At 38.7% G+C, this 18,451-nt stretch overlaps 1 protein-coding gene across 1 annotated transcript in view; it reads right to left on the bottom strand.

Moving 5' to 3' along the window:
- The window catches only part of LOC117528467 (homeobox protein Dlx4a-like), a 31,400-nt gene extending 18,897 nt beyond the window's left edge, over positions 1-12,503 (bottom strand). The window contains exons 1-2 of the mRNA XM_034191103.1: positions 11,761-12,503; positions 8,096-8,292 (exon numbers count right to left, since the gene is read on the bottom strand). Coding sequence (XP_034046994.1) covers positions 8,096-8,292; positions 11,761-12,097 — 534 coding nt within the window. The 5' untranslated portion in view covers positions 12,098-12,503. The remainder of the gene's footprint in view (positions 1-8,095; positions 8,293-11,760) is intronic.
- Positions 12,504-18,451: the final 5,948 nt, after the last annotated feature.

The following is an 18,451-nucleotide window of genomic DNA, read 5'->3' as shown; positions in this document are numbered from 1 at the left end:
TTTTATATATGAAGACGGACTGAGCTTCATTTGAAATATCCGCAAACTCTGACAGTTATTGGTTTGTACATTTAGAGACTATCAAGGTGTAAACTAAAATTAACCCTCAAATGGCTTGTGTGTTAAAATGGGTGTAAAACTTTATACAGGGGTGTAGGCATTGATAAGTGTTGCCTCTGCCTATGCCTTTAGGCACCATGTATTTTGTTTATTTTCTTATATTTATTTTCACCTTTGACTTTTCTGTTATGAGTTTGGTTGTTTGTGTATGAGTGAACTTGTGTTATGCATGGGTGTCTAATAAATTCAAATTCAAATATGTTACAGAAGTCGTTATAGACTTTTGCCTTTATCCCACATGCTCTGATCTGATTTTTTTTTCTAATTTCAGCCAATATTGTGAAATAATCCATTTTTCCAACTTTTTTTTCAATTTCTTAAGAAATAATGCATGGATTCAATTAAATAAATTTTCATATTAATGCAACAATATCCAAGAACAGTATGCTTTAATATGGATCACAATATCTGTTTATAGGATGACAAGCTTTATTATTTTTGTCCCTATATTATACAAGCAGCAGTCGCTTGACTGGCCGCCCGACCTATGATTTGGATATGAAAGAAACTGAGAAGCTCATTTCAAGCTACTTCAAAACCACACACATATGCAAGAGAGAGATAGAGAGAGAATGAAGAAGTGTCTGCTTGAGCTACATTCATACTAAATCATTTCCACGGGATTATGTAGAGTTGTGAGTGTGTCATTTGAGTTTTACAGCATAGCTAGTGTTTAACAAACAGAAAATAGTTTATTCCTCTGATTAATTCTGTGCAGAAATGGTCCCTGCACACCAAGCTCCATCATCTCTTTTTCTTTACAAGATAAATTCATACAAACTCCTTTTTGCTGGGTTGGGTGGATGTATGACTGTGTTATTTGAGTTTTAATATGTTACCGCTGTGAAAAAATCTGATTTATTACATTTCTGATCAGGAACTCTCTCTCTCTCTCCTCTCTATCTCCTCTCTCTCTCTCTCTCTCTCTCTCTCTCTCTCTCTCTCTCTCTCTCTCTCTCTCTCTCTCTCTCTCTCTCTACCTATCTCAGCAACACCTGCCCCAGATCCATCATCCAACCAGCATTCATGAACAATCCACCATGTGTCAGACATTGTCAGTGGATATACACAGAAAAAAGACTAATTGAATTCACTCAATTCAATTATTTCCATCTTATAAATATATATTGGTGGAAAGAAATTAATTTAAATTTGGATGTACAAGAAAGGTAGACATATTGTGTTTACAAGAGACCAAGTAGAGGGGAAGTAAGGCCAGGAGCATAGGTGGTGGGTTTAAGTTGTTGTATCATGGTGTTGATCGGAAGAGAAATGGTGTTGGGGTCATTTTAAAGGAAGAGTATGTTAAGAGTGTGTTGGAGGTTAAGTGAGTGTCTGGTAGGGTGAGGAGTGCAAAGTTGGAAATTGAAGGGGTGATGATGAATATCATCAGTGCATATGCCCCATAGGTAGGTTGTTAGACAAAGGAGAAAGAAGATTTCTGGAGTGAGTTAGATGAGTTGGTGGAGAGTGTGCCCAAGCACGAAAGAGTGGTGATAGGAGTGGACTTCAATGAGCATGGTGGCAAAGGGAACAGAGGTGATGAGAAAGTTAATGGGCAGATATGGTATCAAGTACAGAAATGGGGAAGGACAGATGGTAGTTGATTTTGCAAAAAGGATGGAAATGGCTGTGGTGAATACCAACTTTGAGAAAAGGGTCCTCCCTTTTCAGGGTGACATGTAGGAGTGGATGAAGGTGCACACAGGTAGATTACATTCTCTGTCGGAGATGCAAGCTTAAAGAAATTGGGGACTGTAAGGTGGTGGCAGGAGTGAGTGTAGCTAGACGGAATAGGATGGTGGTTTGGAGGATGACTTTAGAGGTAAAGAAGAAGAGGAAGAAGAAGAAGAGAGTGAGAGCTCAACAAAGGATCAGATGGTGGAAGCTAAAGCAGAAAGACTGCTGCATAAAATTCAGTGAGCAGGTGAGAGAGGCACTGGATGGAGGGGAAGCAATTTTGGATAACTGGAAATGTACTGCAGATATGGTGAGAGAGACAGTTAGGAAGGTACTGGGTGTGACATCTGGATAGTGGAAGGAAGACAAAGAGACTTGGTGGTGGAATGAAGATGTTCAGGAAAGCATAAGGAGAAAGAGGCTGGCATAAAAGAATTGGGATCAGAGAGATGAAGAAAGTAGACAGGAATATGAGGACACACGGTGTAAGGAAAAAAGAGAAGTAGCAAAAGCTAAGGAAAAGGCATTTAGCGAGCTGTACAAGAAATTTAACAGTAAAGAAGGAGAAAAGGACTTGTATTGATTGGCCAGACAAAAGGACAGAGCTGGAAAGGATGTGCAGCAGGTTAGGGTCGTAAAAAATGCAGATGGTAAAGTACTGACAAATGAGAAGAGTGTATAAAGAAGGTGGGGGGGAATATTTTGAGGAGCGGATGAATGAAGAAAATGAAGAACTATTTTATATCATTCATTACTTGTTCCATAGAGCAGGGGGGGTGGTCAAGCGGTTAGTGCATGGAAGGTTCCCGGTTCAAATCCCACCCTGCCACATTTCTCCATGTAATGTGGAGTTGCATCAGGAAAGGCATCTGGTGTAAAACTTGTGCCAATTCAACATGCAGATCCACCTTGAATCTGCTGAGGTGACCCCAAGTGCAAACAAGGGAGCAGCCGAAGGGATTTACATTACTTGTTCCATATATGACCTATTGTATTGAGGTTTGGGGAAACACATACAAAACTAATATTTTTACTACAAAAGAAAGCCATAAGAATTATTAGTGACAAACCCTTTGTCGGTTTATATATTTTAAAATACTGGGACTTGGTTGAAAACACCACAATTCAAATCATGTATAAAGTCAAAAACAAATTTTTTCGTCAACATGTCCAGGATCTGTTTAAAATGAGAGTCCAATTACAATTTGAGCGGAACGTTAGTATTTGAGAAGTCAAAGATTCGAACAACTGTAAAAAGTCATTGCATTTCTGTTAAAGGTGTTAATATTTTGAATAACTGTCCTGATAACATCAAATTATCTGGTACATTAGTCGGTTTTAAAAGGCTCTATAAGAACAATATAATTGCTTCTTATAATGTGAAGAACTAGGTTTATAGATTTTTTTTGCTACTGTTTTTGGGGGATTGTGTACTGTGTCTGGCTGTGTTTTTTTTTTTTTTTTTTTGATTAATTTATACTGTCTGTGCTGGCATTTGCTGTTGGAAGTATGCATTTATGTGTATGTATGTATCTATATATAAGGAATGGTCATTTATAAGTTTTGCTTCTGCCCACACCCTTTCAGTCACACATGTTCACTGGTGAATTGTCTTGTTTATCAATTTTTGTTCTTGTTTATCAGTTTTTTCTTATTGTTGAGTTTGTGTGCCGAATAAATTTATTCATTCAAATTCATTCAAGAAAATGAGAGAGAGAAAAGGCTGGATGATGTGGAGAGAATAAATCAGGAAATGCAAGAGATTAGTAAGGATGAAGTGATGAAGAGGATAAAGAGTGGAAAGGCAGTTGGTCCAGATGACATTCCAGTGGAGGCATGGAAATGTCTTGGAGAGATGGCAGTGGAGTTTCTAACCAGGTTGTTTAATGAAATCTTGGAAAGTGAAAGGATGCCTGAAGAATATAGACTAAGTGTGCTGGTTCCTATTTTTAAGAACAGGGTTGATGTACAGGATTAGGAATAAATACATCAGAGAAACAGCTCAGGTGGGTCGGTTTGGAGACAAAGTCAGAGAGGCAAGACTGAGATAGTTTGGACACGTGCAGAGGAGGGATCCAGGGTATACAGGAAGAAAGATGCTGAGGATGGAGCCACCAGGCAGGAGGAGAAGAGGGAGGCCAAAGAGGAGGTTTATGGATGTGGTGAGGGCACAGAGGACAGACAGAGGACAGGGTGAGATGGAAGTGACTAATCTGCTGTGGCAATTGTGCACAGTGCAAGCTTTGCATTTTGTATCACCAGTTATACAGCTTCATGATGAAGTGGTATAGAGGAGGATTTTCTTAAGAAGACCTGAAAGTTTAGCTACAAATTGACAGAAGGTACATCTGAGATGCAAGCCTAGATTTGATCTGTTTTGGTGAAAGAATATCCTTCTCTGCTCTACTCCAGTATGAAGCTAGTCGTGATACAAAATATGCAAAACATGCACTGTGCACAATTTCTCCAATCACAGCCACATAAGCCCATAACTTCTCCTGAGCTGTCTGGGTGTCTTGGTGGCTTTCCTCACTCTTCTCCTTCTTGCACAGTCACTCAGTTTTTGAGAATTGTCTACTCCATGCGGATTTACCATAGAGTGTCATACTGTTTGTATTTCTTTATAATTGATGTAAATAAAGTCTGAAACATATTCAGTGGCAGCTTTACCATCAGAGAGCCTCGTCCAAAACTCCCACAAAAGATTCTAAGCTGTCATTGATGTTAAAGGGGGCAAAGCAGTGTAACAAGAACAGGGGTATGTAAACTTTTGATCAGGGTCATTTGGGTAGTTTCTGTTGTCATTATGATTTTAAAAAGAGTAAACACAGTTGTTTGACAATAAATAGCTTCACACAACCACTAACCATGAGTGGAAAAAAACCTTTTTGTGTTATTATTCATATTCTCTGAAAAATGGCCAAAAAAAAAAAAAAAAAACAAAATCTGCCAGGGCATGTAAACTTTGGAGCACAACTGTATGGGCTTTTCCAAAGCCCAGGATAAACAAAGACACACCTCACCAAAAGAACATGCTCCGCTGAGTACCTTTCCAGCTTGGAAGTATTTCTTAGACAAGGTTGTCCAGCGTCTACAAATCATTAGAGCATTGATTCCGAAAGTGTGCGGCATGCAGTTGGGCCACAACAGTTTATTTCAAACAAACAACCCCTGACATTAAATTTTGCAGTAAAGCTTAAAATTAACTAAAAATTACTAATTTATCTGACCTACTTTGTATCTCTCTCTCTCTCTCTCTCTCTCTCTCTATATATATATATATATATATATATATACAACCCCAATTCCAGTGAAGTTGGTACATTGTGTAAAATGTAAATAAAAACAGAATACAATGATTTGCAAATCCTCTTCAATCTATATTCAATTGAATACACCAAAAAGACAAGATATTTAATGTTCACACTGATAAACGTTGTTTTTGTGCAAATATTTGCTCATTTTGAAATGGATGCCTGCAACACGTTTCAAAAAAGCTGGGACAGTGGTATGTTTACCACTGTGCTACATCACTTTTCCTTCTAACAACACTCAATAAGCGTTTGGGAACTGAAGATACTAATTGTTGAAGCTTTGTAGGTGGAATTCTTTCCCATTCTTGCTTGATGTACAACTTCAGGTGTTCAGCAGTTCGGGGTCTCTGTTGTCGTATTTTGCACTTCATAATGCGCCACACATTTTCAGTGGGTGACAGGTCTGGACTGCAGACAGGCCAGTCTAGTACCCGCACTCTTTTACTATGAAGCCACGCTGTTGTAACACGTGCAGAATGTGGCTTAGCATTGCCTTGCTGAAATAAGCAGGGATGCCCCTGAAAAAGACGTTGCTTGGATGGCAGCATGTGTTGCTCCAAAACCTGGATGTACCTTTCAGCACTGATGGTGCCATCACAGATGTATAAGTTGCCCATGCCATGGGCACTAACACACCCCCATACTCAACCTGGTCTCACAGCAAGTCATGCTTCAGCAGCACGAAATATACATTAATCTATTGGTTCGTGATATTGTGACAAAAAGCGAGTCATTTTCTTCACAGTAGCACGAATTCATTCTCATTCATTCCATGATGGCTGCACAAAATTAAAAGTGAAGCAGGTGGGTCGGGGAGGTTATGGTTAGGGTGGGGGGAAGGAGTAAGATTAGGTTATGGTTAAGGTTAGGGTTGGAGGTGGGAGTAGGGTTAGTAATAGTGAGTTATAAAAAGCTCCATCACGAAAATTTCTCCCATGACTCATTTTGTCATGGGAGCACAAAAAAACAAACAAACAAACAAACAACAACAACAAAAAAACGTGATACTGGGCTGCAGATGCTGGCTTTTGAACTTTGCACTGGTAACAATCTGGATGGTCTTTATCCTCTTTTGTCCAGAGGACACGACATCCATGATTTCCAAAAACAATTTGAAATGTGGACTCATCAGACCACAGCACACTTTTCCACTTTGCGTCTGTCCATGTCAAATGAGCTCGGGCCCAGAGAAGGCGGGTGCGTTTCTGGATGTTGTTGATGTATGGCTTTCACTTTCCATGGTAAGAGTTTTAACTTGCACTTGTAGATGTAGCGATGATCTGTGTTATGTGACAATAGTCTTCTGAAGTGTTCCTGAGCCCACGGGATTAGATTCTTTACACAATGTTGGTTTTTAATGCAGTGCCGCCTGAGGGATCGAATGTCACGGGCATTCAATATTGTTTTTTGGCCTTGCCGCTTACATGTAGAAAATTCTCCAGATTTTCTGAATCCTCTGATTATATTATGGACTGTAGATGATGGAATCCCTAAATTCCTTGCAACTGAATGTTGAGAAACATTGTTCTTACACTGCTGGACTATTTTTTTCACACAGTTGTTCACAAAGTGGTGATTCTCACCCCATCTTTGCTTGTTGAATGCTGAGCCTTTTGGGGATGCTCCTTTTATACCCAATCATGACACTCACAATTAGTGTCCTCAGTTTTATATATATATATATATATATATATATATATATATATATAACCCTTAATTGCACTCAAAAAATGGCTCATTGGATGAACTCAATTCAATTATATGCAGGATTTCCATCTAATAAATATATGTAGCCCCAACTCAAATAAAGCACATCCATGCAAGATAATGTAATTTAGTTGGGACTACATATATTTATTAGATGGAAATTCAGTCCAGTGAGTCATTTGTTTGAGTGTATCACTCAAACAAATGACTCATTGGAGGAACTCAATTCAGTTATGGGCAGGATTTTCATCTAATAAATATACACAATAAATTTTGCAGAGTAAAATCTACTCTGCCAGGATAACATTTGGTCCCAGTCCCAATAGAGTTAAATATACTCTATCACAGTGTAAAATCAACTCTTGGTAGAGCTGATTTCACTCTTTAATAGAGTGTATTTTATTCTGTTTAGACTGGGACCAAATGTTATCCGGGCAGAGTAAATTTTACTCAGCAAAATTTACTGTGTATGTTGTCCCAACTACATTAAATAAAATTTTCTTGCATGAATGTGTTTTTTAGTTGGGGCTACATATATTTTTTAGATGGAAATCCTACTCATAACTGAATTGAGTTCCAAAGCATCAGTTTTTTGAGTGTGGGTGGAGTAAACGGTATAGGAAAAAAAAAAAAAAAAAAAATCGATGGATGGTTTTGTGTTGACCTGAAACAATTTTCAGATTTCCCAGTGGGCCCAGATTTTCTTACATTTGGGAATGGTTGCACTAATAAATGTCATAGCTGTAAGGAGTTGAAAAATCAATCAATCAATCAGATTTTCTCCTGAATGGGTTTATGTGTATAATTAGTTCCACTGTTTTTATTTTGAAACATTTACGATGCACATTTGCCACATCTTTGCTCTGTGTGCCGTTGTGTTTCCGTGACTAAGATATACTAGACAGTAATTACAAAAACCCTAATTAAGAAGACGCCACTAGCCACAGTAAGTGTGCAAGACACTTTAAGAAGAATGTAACAGTGCCTGTTTGTGATTGTTGTGACCTGTCAGCTTCATGAACACAAATGTAAAAGTTAGACCAGGTATTCTCCCGGCAGCTCAACTGACTCCTTTTGAGATGAGTCATAACACACCCTTAATTACAGAAATTTGTTTGTAATCTGTTCAGACATATTACGTTTCCAGCTATTATTTTGCAGATATTCACAAACAACTTTAGTCTGCGCTTCATCTTAAAATGGAAAAATGTGAAAAATTAGTTGTTTCAAACGTGTGATTGGATGTGACTGCTTAGAGGCTTTGGTTTCTTTACCTGGGTCTGCGTCAGGCCCAGTTTGGCCGCCAGGTCCGCCCTCTCTGGCAGAGCGAGGTACTGGGTTTGCTGGAAGCGCTGGTTGAGTGCCTGAAGCTGCAGGCTGGAGTAGATGGTGCGTGGCTTCCTGATCTTCTTGCCCTTCCCGTTGAGACGGACCTCACCGTTCTCGATCATCGCTGTGGGTTTTTCATGATCTGAATGAGGGACGGCAGCAGAACTCTCTTACATTGGTTTTGGCCTTGTGTGTTTGAACAGACTGCTTAGAAATCAGTCTTCTTTTAGAAAATACAAAAGCTCATTTACTCTTTAAAACTACTTTTTGTTGAAGACATTATTTGATTTTCTGGATTGTTAAAAACATATTGACAGTTTTATGGTCTGTGGTGTTGTGGTCCTGCGAAGTGGGATCTGTAACGTGACACTTAATGTTTTCCATTCGGGATATATTTGAAAGAAACTGAAATAGAAATATGGGAAATGATGACAGCACTTCTGGGAATGTCTATTTTTTTTCATAAATATGATGGTGCTGGAGTTACACAAAAGTTATATTTTGTAGTAATGGAACAAAATCCTGAACAAAACCTGAAAAACACGAAAGTGTGAAAATGTGGTGACATTTTTTTATACTAATGATATAAATTTACACAGTAAGATAAGAACGCCTGTTACTTTTCATATAAAGTCTTAAAAGCATGTGAGAACCTTCAAATAAAAGTGCAGTCTGGTATTTCAAATACAAAGAAAAACTATATGAATCTAAATGTGTGGATGTCTGTCAGACTGAGTTAATATAACAACAATGATCAACCTTCTGGCTTATTGAAATCATATATATGCTGCTAGGAAGAAGCAAGTTTTTTTTCTTTTTTGTATCAAGAGCAACATAATCGTGTATGTTCGCCCACGCCAATCTTTGTTTTGACATGAGCTCATAGCCTGCAGTGCAGCAGAGAACAGCTGTGCACAAGCAAAGGCCCCACAAGACGCTCAGATAACAGTCAGACCGAAAGCAAGGAAGAAAACAAGCAAGCAAGAAAGTGTGTTTTAAATATTAAATTAATTACAGCAAAAACCTGCAATAATAATAATAATAATAATAATAATAATAATAATAATAATAATAATAATAATAATAATAATAATAATACACCCACTGTACTAAAGTTTTATTCCTACATTTATATACATATTCTTAGTATTTCTAAATAAATAGAAATGAGAAAACGTGTGACCACTTTTCATTTGTTGTAACTAGTCTGCAATTAAAGTCAGGATGTAATTAACAAGATTTTCACAGTCACGCTATCAGTAATTCATGATTGGTAATTATCTTTGTGTTGACATGTACTGTCTATATATATATATATATATATATATATATATATATATATATATATATATATATATATATATATATATATATATATATATATATATATAGACAGAGAGAGAGAGAGAGAGAGAGAGAGAGAGAGAGAGAACATACTTTCACAGTTTACTGCAATGCCTTCGAACACAATCAGTTTTTACCTCTGCCAACGAAGTTGGGTGGAGGTCATGTTTGCACCCGTTTGCATTTGTTTGTGAACAGACTGGAACCAACAATTTTTCAGATATTGTTCTGATTTTTTTTTTAGGGGATTCATATCCTGATAGGCAATAACTGATTCAATTTCAAGGTCATAGGTCAAAGGTCAAAGTCAGGAAAAAATATTTGAAAAATCTCTATACTTTAACATTGAACTCATTTTCATAAATTCATAACACTGTCACGAAAGATCAAATTTATTTCATATTTGAGAGTGTTATGTAGGATGCTATCCTTTATCATCGACTGACAAAGTTTAATCTGGACCTGATACAGATGGCCAATGCTGTGGCCATTTAAATTTAACATTGAAAACTCCATTTAATGTATATTTTACATTATATCTTAATCAAACATGCCGCAGTCACTCTCATATTTGAAAGTGAGTTGCAGACTGGCACTCATTATCGCCTGACAAATACAGATCTGATGCGAATCGTGTATTTTGTGTACATTTGAATTTAATATTGAAAAGCCCATTTGGTGTATATTTTGCATTATATCTCGATCAAAAGTGCCCAAAAGTCACTCTCATTTTTCTGTTATAGATTTACCACCAAAATTGCATAGAGGTTCCAATTTTGTGCCTGTTTGTCTTTCTTCCAGTTATCAGTGGGAAAAACAAGTGCCACAAAGCAATGACAAATTGTGCCTATAGCAGCGATAACTAATGTTCTGTGAAAATTATCTGGAAAAGAATTCAGAAATTGAAAAAGCTGAAAAAAAAAACAAAAAACTGACAACACCACAAAAAACTTTGATTCAAGTGCATGAAGTAATACATACTCCTGACATTTGATCAAATCTAATTTAATTTATGAAAAGCCACTTCTAACAGGACTTTGAACTTAAATTTTTTTTCTCCAAGATAAAAATTTGTGGAACTGGAAACTGGTGTTGGTGGAGGTTTGCGCTCTACAGGCGGGGTGCTCGACTTTAGAAAGTAATCAACGTGTCAGCAAACCAACCCAGTCAGCAAACACCCACGATTCAAACTGAATTACAACATCATATTTAAGCTATGTTTAAGAATACTTTCTCTTGTAGGACGGGTTGAATAGTCATTTTATGATCTGAAAAAATGTTCATCTTATTTAACAGAATTTGGTTAAACCACTACAATTTTGCTGAGCTCTGCGCGTTACGTGGGCGCGCTCGAAAACGCGTATGAATTGGTTCCGAGCATGAACGTGAATGAATCTGAGTAAATAAACCGTATTTGATACCCATTTTAGATTTGGTGCCTTATTTTTAGCATGAGGTTATCTTTCATTTCTGCTCTCTGCAGATTGTCCTGTGCGCACACTCTTTCCCCACTTTGTGACTTTTCCCTCCCCAAAAATACAATTCAAATATGGAGTGTTATTTGCCAACGGAGGGTTCAAATGATCTACATTTAGCCAAAATAACAACAATTCCAACAACGATGTTTGAACTCACTTTTTCCATGACACTCATCTTACAAATTGTAATTTTTAATATACAGGAAATGTTCGTGTACTTGGGTTTTTATAATTAACTAAATGTTTAGGAAAGTATTGAATTAAACATCTATTAAAATATTTAATGAAGTGTTTATAAAAAACATTTAAATAAATATGTCAGTTCACATTTGTCTAAATATTTAACCCAACATTTAGTTCAATACTAATTAGGCCTATTACTTTTTCAGAAACTATTTCAACAAATCGACATGAATGTGGAACTAAATACAGAGATAAATGTGTAAAATTACCTTTCACAGTATAACATTTAAAAATGCTAGTTTTTAACCCAAAAGTCATAGCAAAGTTGACTTAAAGTGTGCGTTTTTTTTTCCCTGTCGTTATGGGTAAAATGTGAAAAACATAACTTGAACATGAGGCCCATTAGTTTACCAGCTGCATCCGCATCCCTTGCATGTATTTATTTATTTATTATGATTATTTGCAGCATATTAAGCGTGAGTTTAATTCATATGGTGTAAAATATATATACATCAAAATGCACAAATTAATTGTTTTTTTTCCTCCCCACCCCTGTTGGTTTATAATACGAAGATATGTGTGTATGTGTGTGTGTGAAAACCTACCAGCATCCTCCAGTCTCGTGTGTCCAAGCGCGCCGCCGTGACCCCCGTGCTGGTAGGGCAGGTAGGCTCCGGGGTGCGGCGCGCCCACGGAGGTGTGGTACGGCGGGTACCCCAGCGGGCGACCGTACGAGGACGCGCCGGGAGAAAAAGGGCTTTCGTGCTGCGAGGGCCCGACGGCGTGCAGGCCGTGCACCGAGTAATGGCTGTGGGACAAGCCGGGTGAGGGCTGCTGGTGTCCGGGGTGCCCTGGGTAGCCGTGGCCGCCGAACTCCAAAAACGCAGATTTGGACGGATCAGGCGGGACCAAAGTGTCTGATATCGAGCTCATCGTCATCATTGAGGTGAGGGGAGACGTAAGAAGGGTCAGCACGACCGCCGCGTGCGAGTCATCATAAGGCGACCCCAAGTCAACAAACTGTTTTTTGGGGGGTTGAGTTTTTGGAGGGGGGTGGGGGGGGGGGGGGGGGGGTCCAAAAACCTGCTGCGCGCTGATATTTAAACGTGTCCGCACTGTTCGGGGGTTGAGGTGGATTTACTCCCCGTTATATCCCAGCTGAAAGCTCGTGGCGCTCCTGGTTTCAAACGATCACGCAGGAATACGAACAAGACGCGCGCGGCAGGAGCGCAACGACGAATACCCCAAGAACTCCACGGAAAGACTCGATTTTTTTAAAAGTGTTTAAAAATCCCTCTTATTTGTGTCCTCTTGATCCGAAACTGGACCTTGTCTTTTTCTGTGTTGTGAAGAGGATCTTGGGAGCACGGACGGCGCAGCGTGTGCGTCCTGACCAGAGCGCACCGTGCGTAAAAGAAAACTGTCTGCCTCCTCTCTGCTCGCAGCGCGCTCATTGGCTGCGGTTTACTATGTCACACACATCATTGTGAGACAGTGAAGTCGCTCCTCTTGGTGGCCAAAATAAATCTGTAAAGTCATTAAGAAGAAGAAGAAGAAGAAGAAGAAGGAAAAAAGGGTAAAAAATGGAATATGATGCCAAGATCCCCATTTCTTCAACTTTAATTTACAAACGAACGCCAATCCTCTGAAAAGATAAAACGGACTGATAAAGAGTTAAATTATTAAACAGGGCCTCATTTCAACTTAAATAATAATAGCAACATATCTAATTATGATAGGATGATCATTATAACGGGTAAGATCTCCTAAATGCAAACATCAGTTGCGCTTTTTGATTTACGCACACTGGATTATTTGGATTCAGACTAAATTAGATTGCACACAAATGCACCTCCTTCAAGTGCGTTAGTTTTGGGGTTATTGTAAAGTATTTATTTAAAAAAAAAAACAAAAAAACAAACAAAAACAAGGGTTGAAATAAAATTTGTTACTTTATCTCCAATCCTTATAATGCATAAAAAGGAGGTGTGCACGGTATTTGAGCCACAAAAATATGCGAAAGAGATTAACGCAATTTTTCTCTTTCAACTTTTCCGCAAAATCCATGAAATTTGGATTTTTTTTTTTTTAATAAAACACCAAAAATATCAATACAATAGGTTAACAACTGGCATCTCCTGCTCGTGTGTATTACTTCATAAAAAGAGAATTTTCTTATATTACATGAAAGCAAAATTAGAAAATATTTTAACGCTGCTGAGCTGCGTAAAGGTCGAAGCGCGCATTATTTTTTTTAATTTTTTGCCAAACTTTCAAGAGCAAACTTGTTCCAAAATTATTCTAATGTGAGCTGCATGGACACACACACACACACACACACACACACACACACACACACACACACACACACACACACACACACACACACACACACACACACACACACACACACACACACACACACACACACACACACACACACACACTTATATGTGGTCCCACATGAAGACTAATTACCAGCAACATCAGGATTGTACACTTTATAAAAGGAACTGCTGTTTCAATGAGAAAAAATCGACATAACTATTTGCATAATTTTTTAAAAGTTATTTCAACTTAGTTATTTCAACTTTCAACTGCGTTAATGCCACAAGACGTCAATAGTTAAGTTGAAATAAATTTAGCTAAGTTAAAATAAAAAAATTATGCAAATTGTTACATCACTTTTTGTCTTGAAACAGCGGTTCATTTTTTAAAGTGTAAGATGCAAAACTGTGTTTTTGGCACAGTAGAGGTAATTTTCACAGATTCATTATCGGCAGAGGAAACTCTACTCCGTGCACTGCCTGAAATTTGAATTATTTGAATAAATTTAATGCTTGAGATAAATTTGATGACCAGTAAAACATAGACTTATACAGCAGGACTAATTTAATTTAACCTTTATTTAACCAGGTTAGCCCACTGAGATTGAAATCTCTTTTGCAAGAGAGACCTGCAATTCTAAAGTTTCCAATTCACCTAACCTGCAATTCAAATTTTTCCCATTCACCTAACTTGCAATTACAAAGTTTCCAATTTGCCTAACCTGCATATCTTTAAATGTGGGAGGAAACCTGACTAAACCTGTCAGGTGCCATTTTTGGACTGAATCTTAAAACACTCAGATGGAATAATAATAATGTTGTTGTTGTCCATTCAGCTGCTCCCATTTTTTGTGTTCGGGGTCTCCACAGCCAGATCTGCATTGGGATTTGGCACAAGTTTTACACCGGATGCCCTTCCTGACACAACTCCAGTTTTACCTGGAGAAACACACACTTTTGCTGGTGTTCCAAAGAGGTCTCCCATCGAAGTACTAACCAGATCCCACACTGCTTAGCTCCTGAGATCTGACGGGATCACGCTGAGACAGAGCAGATCGAATATGGAATAATAATAATAATAATAATAATAATAATATATAATACTTTCATGCACAGTTTTCCATTCTGTGATATAGGAAGCTTCAAAAGAGAATATTGTAGAACGCAAATTGTAAAACTGAAAATTTATTGCTACTTTTAAAGCTAAATGTATAAATTATGACTGGTTATAGCAGTACATTATTTTTCAAGAGTCCCGTATTATTAATCCTAATTATAACTGTGCAGTTATAATATCACTCATTGCAAAAAGAGAATTTTTAAAGGTAAGAAGTGAAAGTAAAATTAGGAAAATAAACAGAATAAAATCATTTAGAATGGAATGAAACTTGCATTGAGCCTTAGGCCTCTTGCAAATCCAGAAATCAATGCAAGTTTCCTTCTATTCCAAATCAAAATATCTTGGTATTACATAATATAAGTGAGAGAATACACATCTGTACATTCAAGTACAACAGTGACATTTAATCACACATTCGGACCTCAGCATGAAGCTGTGGACATGGTGATAAAATAATATTCTAATCCATTTACATTTGTTCCGCAAATCTGATTGGTTAATTGTGTGAGATTTCTGACCATAAAATATTGCATTGACGGTGGCAAAATATTCAACTGTTTCACATTTAATGTATTACTCCACGCCCTGCCGCATTGCTATGCAGATATCAATAATGGCGCTGTCATCTGAGAGCAAGAGAAACAATGCTGTTGCTACGGCAAGATTCGCTGACGGAATTACTTACAGAAAAATAAACCATGCAAACGATGGAATTGGATTAGAATGGGAATAACCCCCTTGTGTCTGATAATTTGTGGACGTTAATGCTGGATTACGGTCGCAAATATCCATTTTACCGGACAGAAAAGATGGATTACCTCTTTCAAAATATTCAAAGCAGCAGTAATTAAATTTTTACATGGACAATGAAAACTCTCCTTTTTAGTTTCAGTGAGAAAATAGTTTTGAATTATGTAAAGTACCTTATGATACCTGAAATATCCAAATGTACAGAAGTGTATTACAGTCACTGGATAAAAAAATAATTAGACCCCTGATCTCGTAATTACAAGAAAAGATCTTGATCTCATAATTACGAGAAAAGATCTCATAATTACGAGATCAGGAGATACCTGATCTTGTAATTACAAGATCAGGTGTCTATTTAAAAAAAAAATTAAAACGGAAGCATATTGCATTCACTGGATAAAAAAAAAAATTAGACTCCAGATCTCGTAATTACGAGATCTTTTCTTGTGATTAAGAGATCAGGTGTCTAATTTTTTTATGCAGTCAATGCAATATGCTTCCGTACAAATGAGCTATCACCATGAACCAAAAATCTCTCTTTAACCCTATAAAATAATAAAAATAATAATGATAATAATAATAATAATATAGCAATTTTACAACATACAGTTGTAATCCAAAGAGTCCAAAGAGTATTCACAGTGCTTTACTTTTTCCACATTACAGCCTTATTCCAAAAACTGAGTCATCAGGGGGAGAGGGGTCTTAGTCAGGAAGGTGACCAAGAACCTGGTGGTCACTCTGTCAGAGCGCCAGCTTTCCTCTGTGGAAAGAGAAGAACCTTCCAGAAGGACAACCATCTCTGCAGCAATCCACCAATCAGGCCTGTATGGTAGAGTGGTCAGATAGAAGCCACTCCTTAGTAAAAGGCACATGACAGCCCACCTGGAGTTTGCCAAAAGGCACCTGAAGGACTCTTAGACCATGAGAAACAAAATTCTCTGGTCTGATGAGACTAGTCAGGATCGAGGAAAAGATGAATGCAGCAATGTACAGAGACATCCTGGATGAAAACCTGCTCCAGAGTGCTCTTGACCTCAGACTGGGGCGACGGTTCATCTTTCAGCAAGAGAATGACCCTAAGCACACAGTCAAGATATCAAAGGAGTGGCTTCAGGACAACTCTATGAATGTCCTTGAGTGGCCTAGCCATAGCTCAGACCTGAATCCAATTGAACACCTGTGGAGAAATCTGAAACCCCATCCAACCTGAGAGAGCTTGAGAGGTGCTGCAAAGAAGAATGAAAAAACTGCCCAAAAATTGGTGCACCAAGATTGTGACATCATATTCAAGAAGACTAGAGGCTGAAGGTGCATCAACAAAATATTGAGCAAAGGGTATAAATATTTATGTACTTATGATTTCTTGGTTTATTTCTTGGTTTATTTTTAATAAATTAGCAAAAAGAAAAAAATCATGTGGTAATTATGGAGTGTTGTGAGTCAGATTTTGAGGGAAAAAAATGAATTGTCTTCATTCTGGAATTTCCATTTTAAAAAAGTGAAGCACTGTGAATACTTTCTGGATGTACAGTATATTTTGGTTGCGTCTGGTTTGTTACGTATGTTGTTGCAGGTACTGTAGCCTCATCTGTTCACAACTGTACAGCTTTGGGTTTAGAGAAACTAATTGCAGCGGCAGATATGACTACAACTGCATGAATGTAATTGACGTATTACTGGCATCTATTATTGAATTGAGCATTTAATACATTTTTTCTAGAACTGGTGTTTCAAAGAAATTATCTGTTATTATTTTAACACCTAAATAAATCTGTGTCATTTGACTGGTGGATTGTATTCCACGTGTCATTTGTCCCATTGTATAGAAAAATAGTCTGTTACGGTTTGGACCGGAGTGGAACGGAGAACCCAAGTGCTTGGAGCAGAAACAAGAGTGGAGTGAATCAGAAAACGGATTTATTGACAATGAAATGAATGCGTATGTGGATAAGACAGTGGTCTTGCAGAGAGGAGACAGGGCCTGCACAAGGGTGGAACCAGGGGACCACAGTCTGGACGGCGTTGATTCTTGAGCGAGGAATGGATGATGCAATCCGGGAGCCAGGTGGCCGCCTGCAAGCTGTCGACATGGAATCTGGAGAGGACACACAGGTGAGTGGTTTGCTGAGCACACAAATCCAGTACAGTTCCAGAAGTACAATGAGCTGAAAGCTAGAAAAAGACAGACAAAAATGCTGAGCTTGAAAACTCAGACAGGTTGCACGGAAAGTAGCAGCATGCAAACTAATGAGCGTAGGAGCTCAGAAAAATCACTGCGCAGGAATGCACACACAGAGAGGCCAGATACCATGGAAGATACGCTGAGTTTCTGGCAATGATGAAGCGAAGAGGGGTTTATATGCAGAGACTGATGAGATGAGAAGCAGGTGTGTCGATCAGCTTGAGGCGTGCTACCTGTGCAGAGGAGAGAGAGAGACAGAAGCAGAAGCAGCAACAGAAGCAGGAACAGGCAGCCCGCAACAGTACCCCCCCCTCCTCAATGGCAGCCCCCAGGTGACCTACCAGGATGATCAGGATGTCATGGTAGAAGTCCTGGATAAGGGAAGTGTCCAGGATGAGGCCCTGCTTGACCCAGGAGCGTTCTTCAGGTCCATAGCCCTCCCAGTCCATCAGATACTGGAAACCTCATCCCCAATGAGGAATGTTCAGTATTTTCCGCACGGTCCAGGCTGGATGACCGTCCACAATTGGGGCAGGAGGAGGCAGAGAAGCCGGAGGGCATAAAGGGCTGGTGCACACCGGCTTCAACCAGGAAATGTGAAAGACTGGGTGAATCGGCAGAGAACGGGGAAGCCAGAGCCAAACGGCAGAAGGATTGACCACCCGGTCAACAACAAATGACCCAATATACCTGGGTGACAACTTGGGAGAGTCCGTCTGGAGAAGGATGTCCTGCGACGAAAGCCATACCTCCTGCCCTGGCTGATAGTCTGGGCGGGGGTCTGGTGCTGGTCAGCATGGCTCAGAGTCTGGGTTTTGGTCCTCAGCAGGGCAGAATGGGGGGTCCTCCACACCTGACAGCACTTCCTGAGGTGGAGTTGGATGGATGGGATGGATATTTCGGCTTTCTGGGAT

This window comes from Thalassophryne amazonica, chromosome 16 (assembly GCF_902500255.1).
Source record: "Thalassophryne amazonica chromosome 16, fThaAma1.1, whole genome shotgun sequence".
Classification (NCBI taxonomy): Eukaryota; Metazoa; Chordata; class Actinopteri; order Batrachoidiformes; family Batrachoididae; genus Thalassophryne; species Thalassophryne amazonica.
The sequence above is the reverse complement of the archived record's forward strand: the minus strand, read 5'-3'. Positions and strand labels throughout refer to the sequence as shown.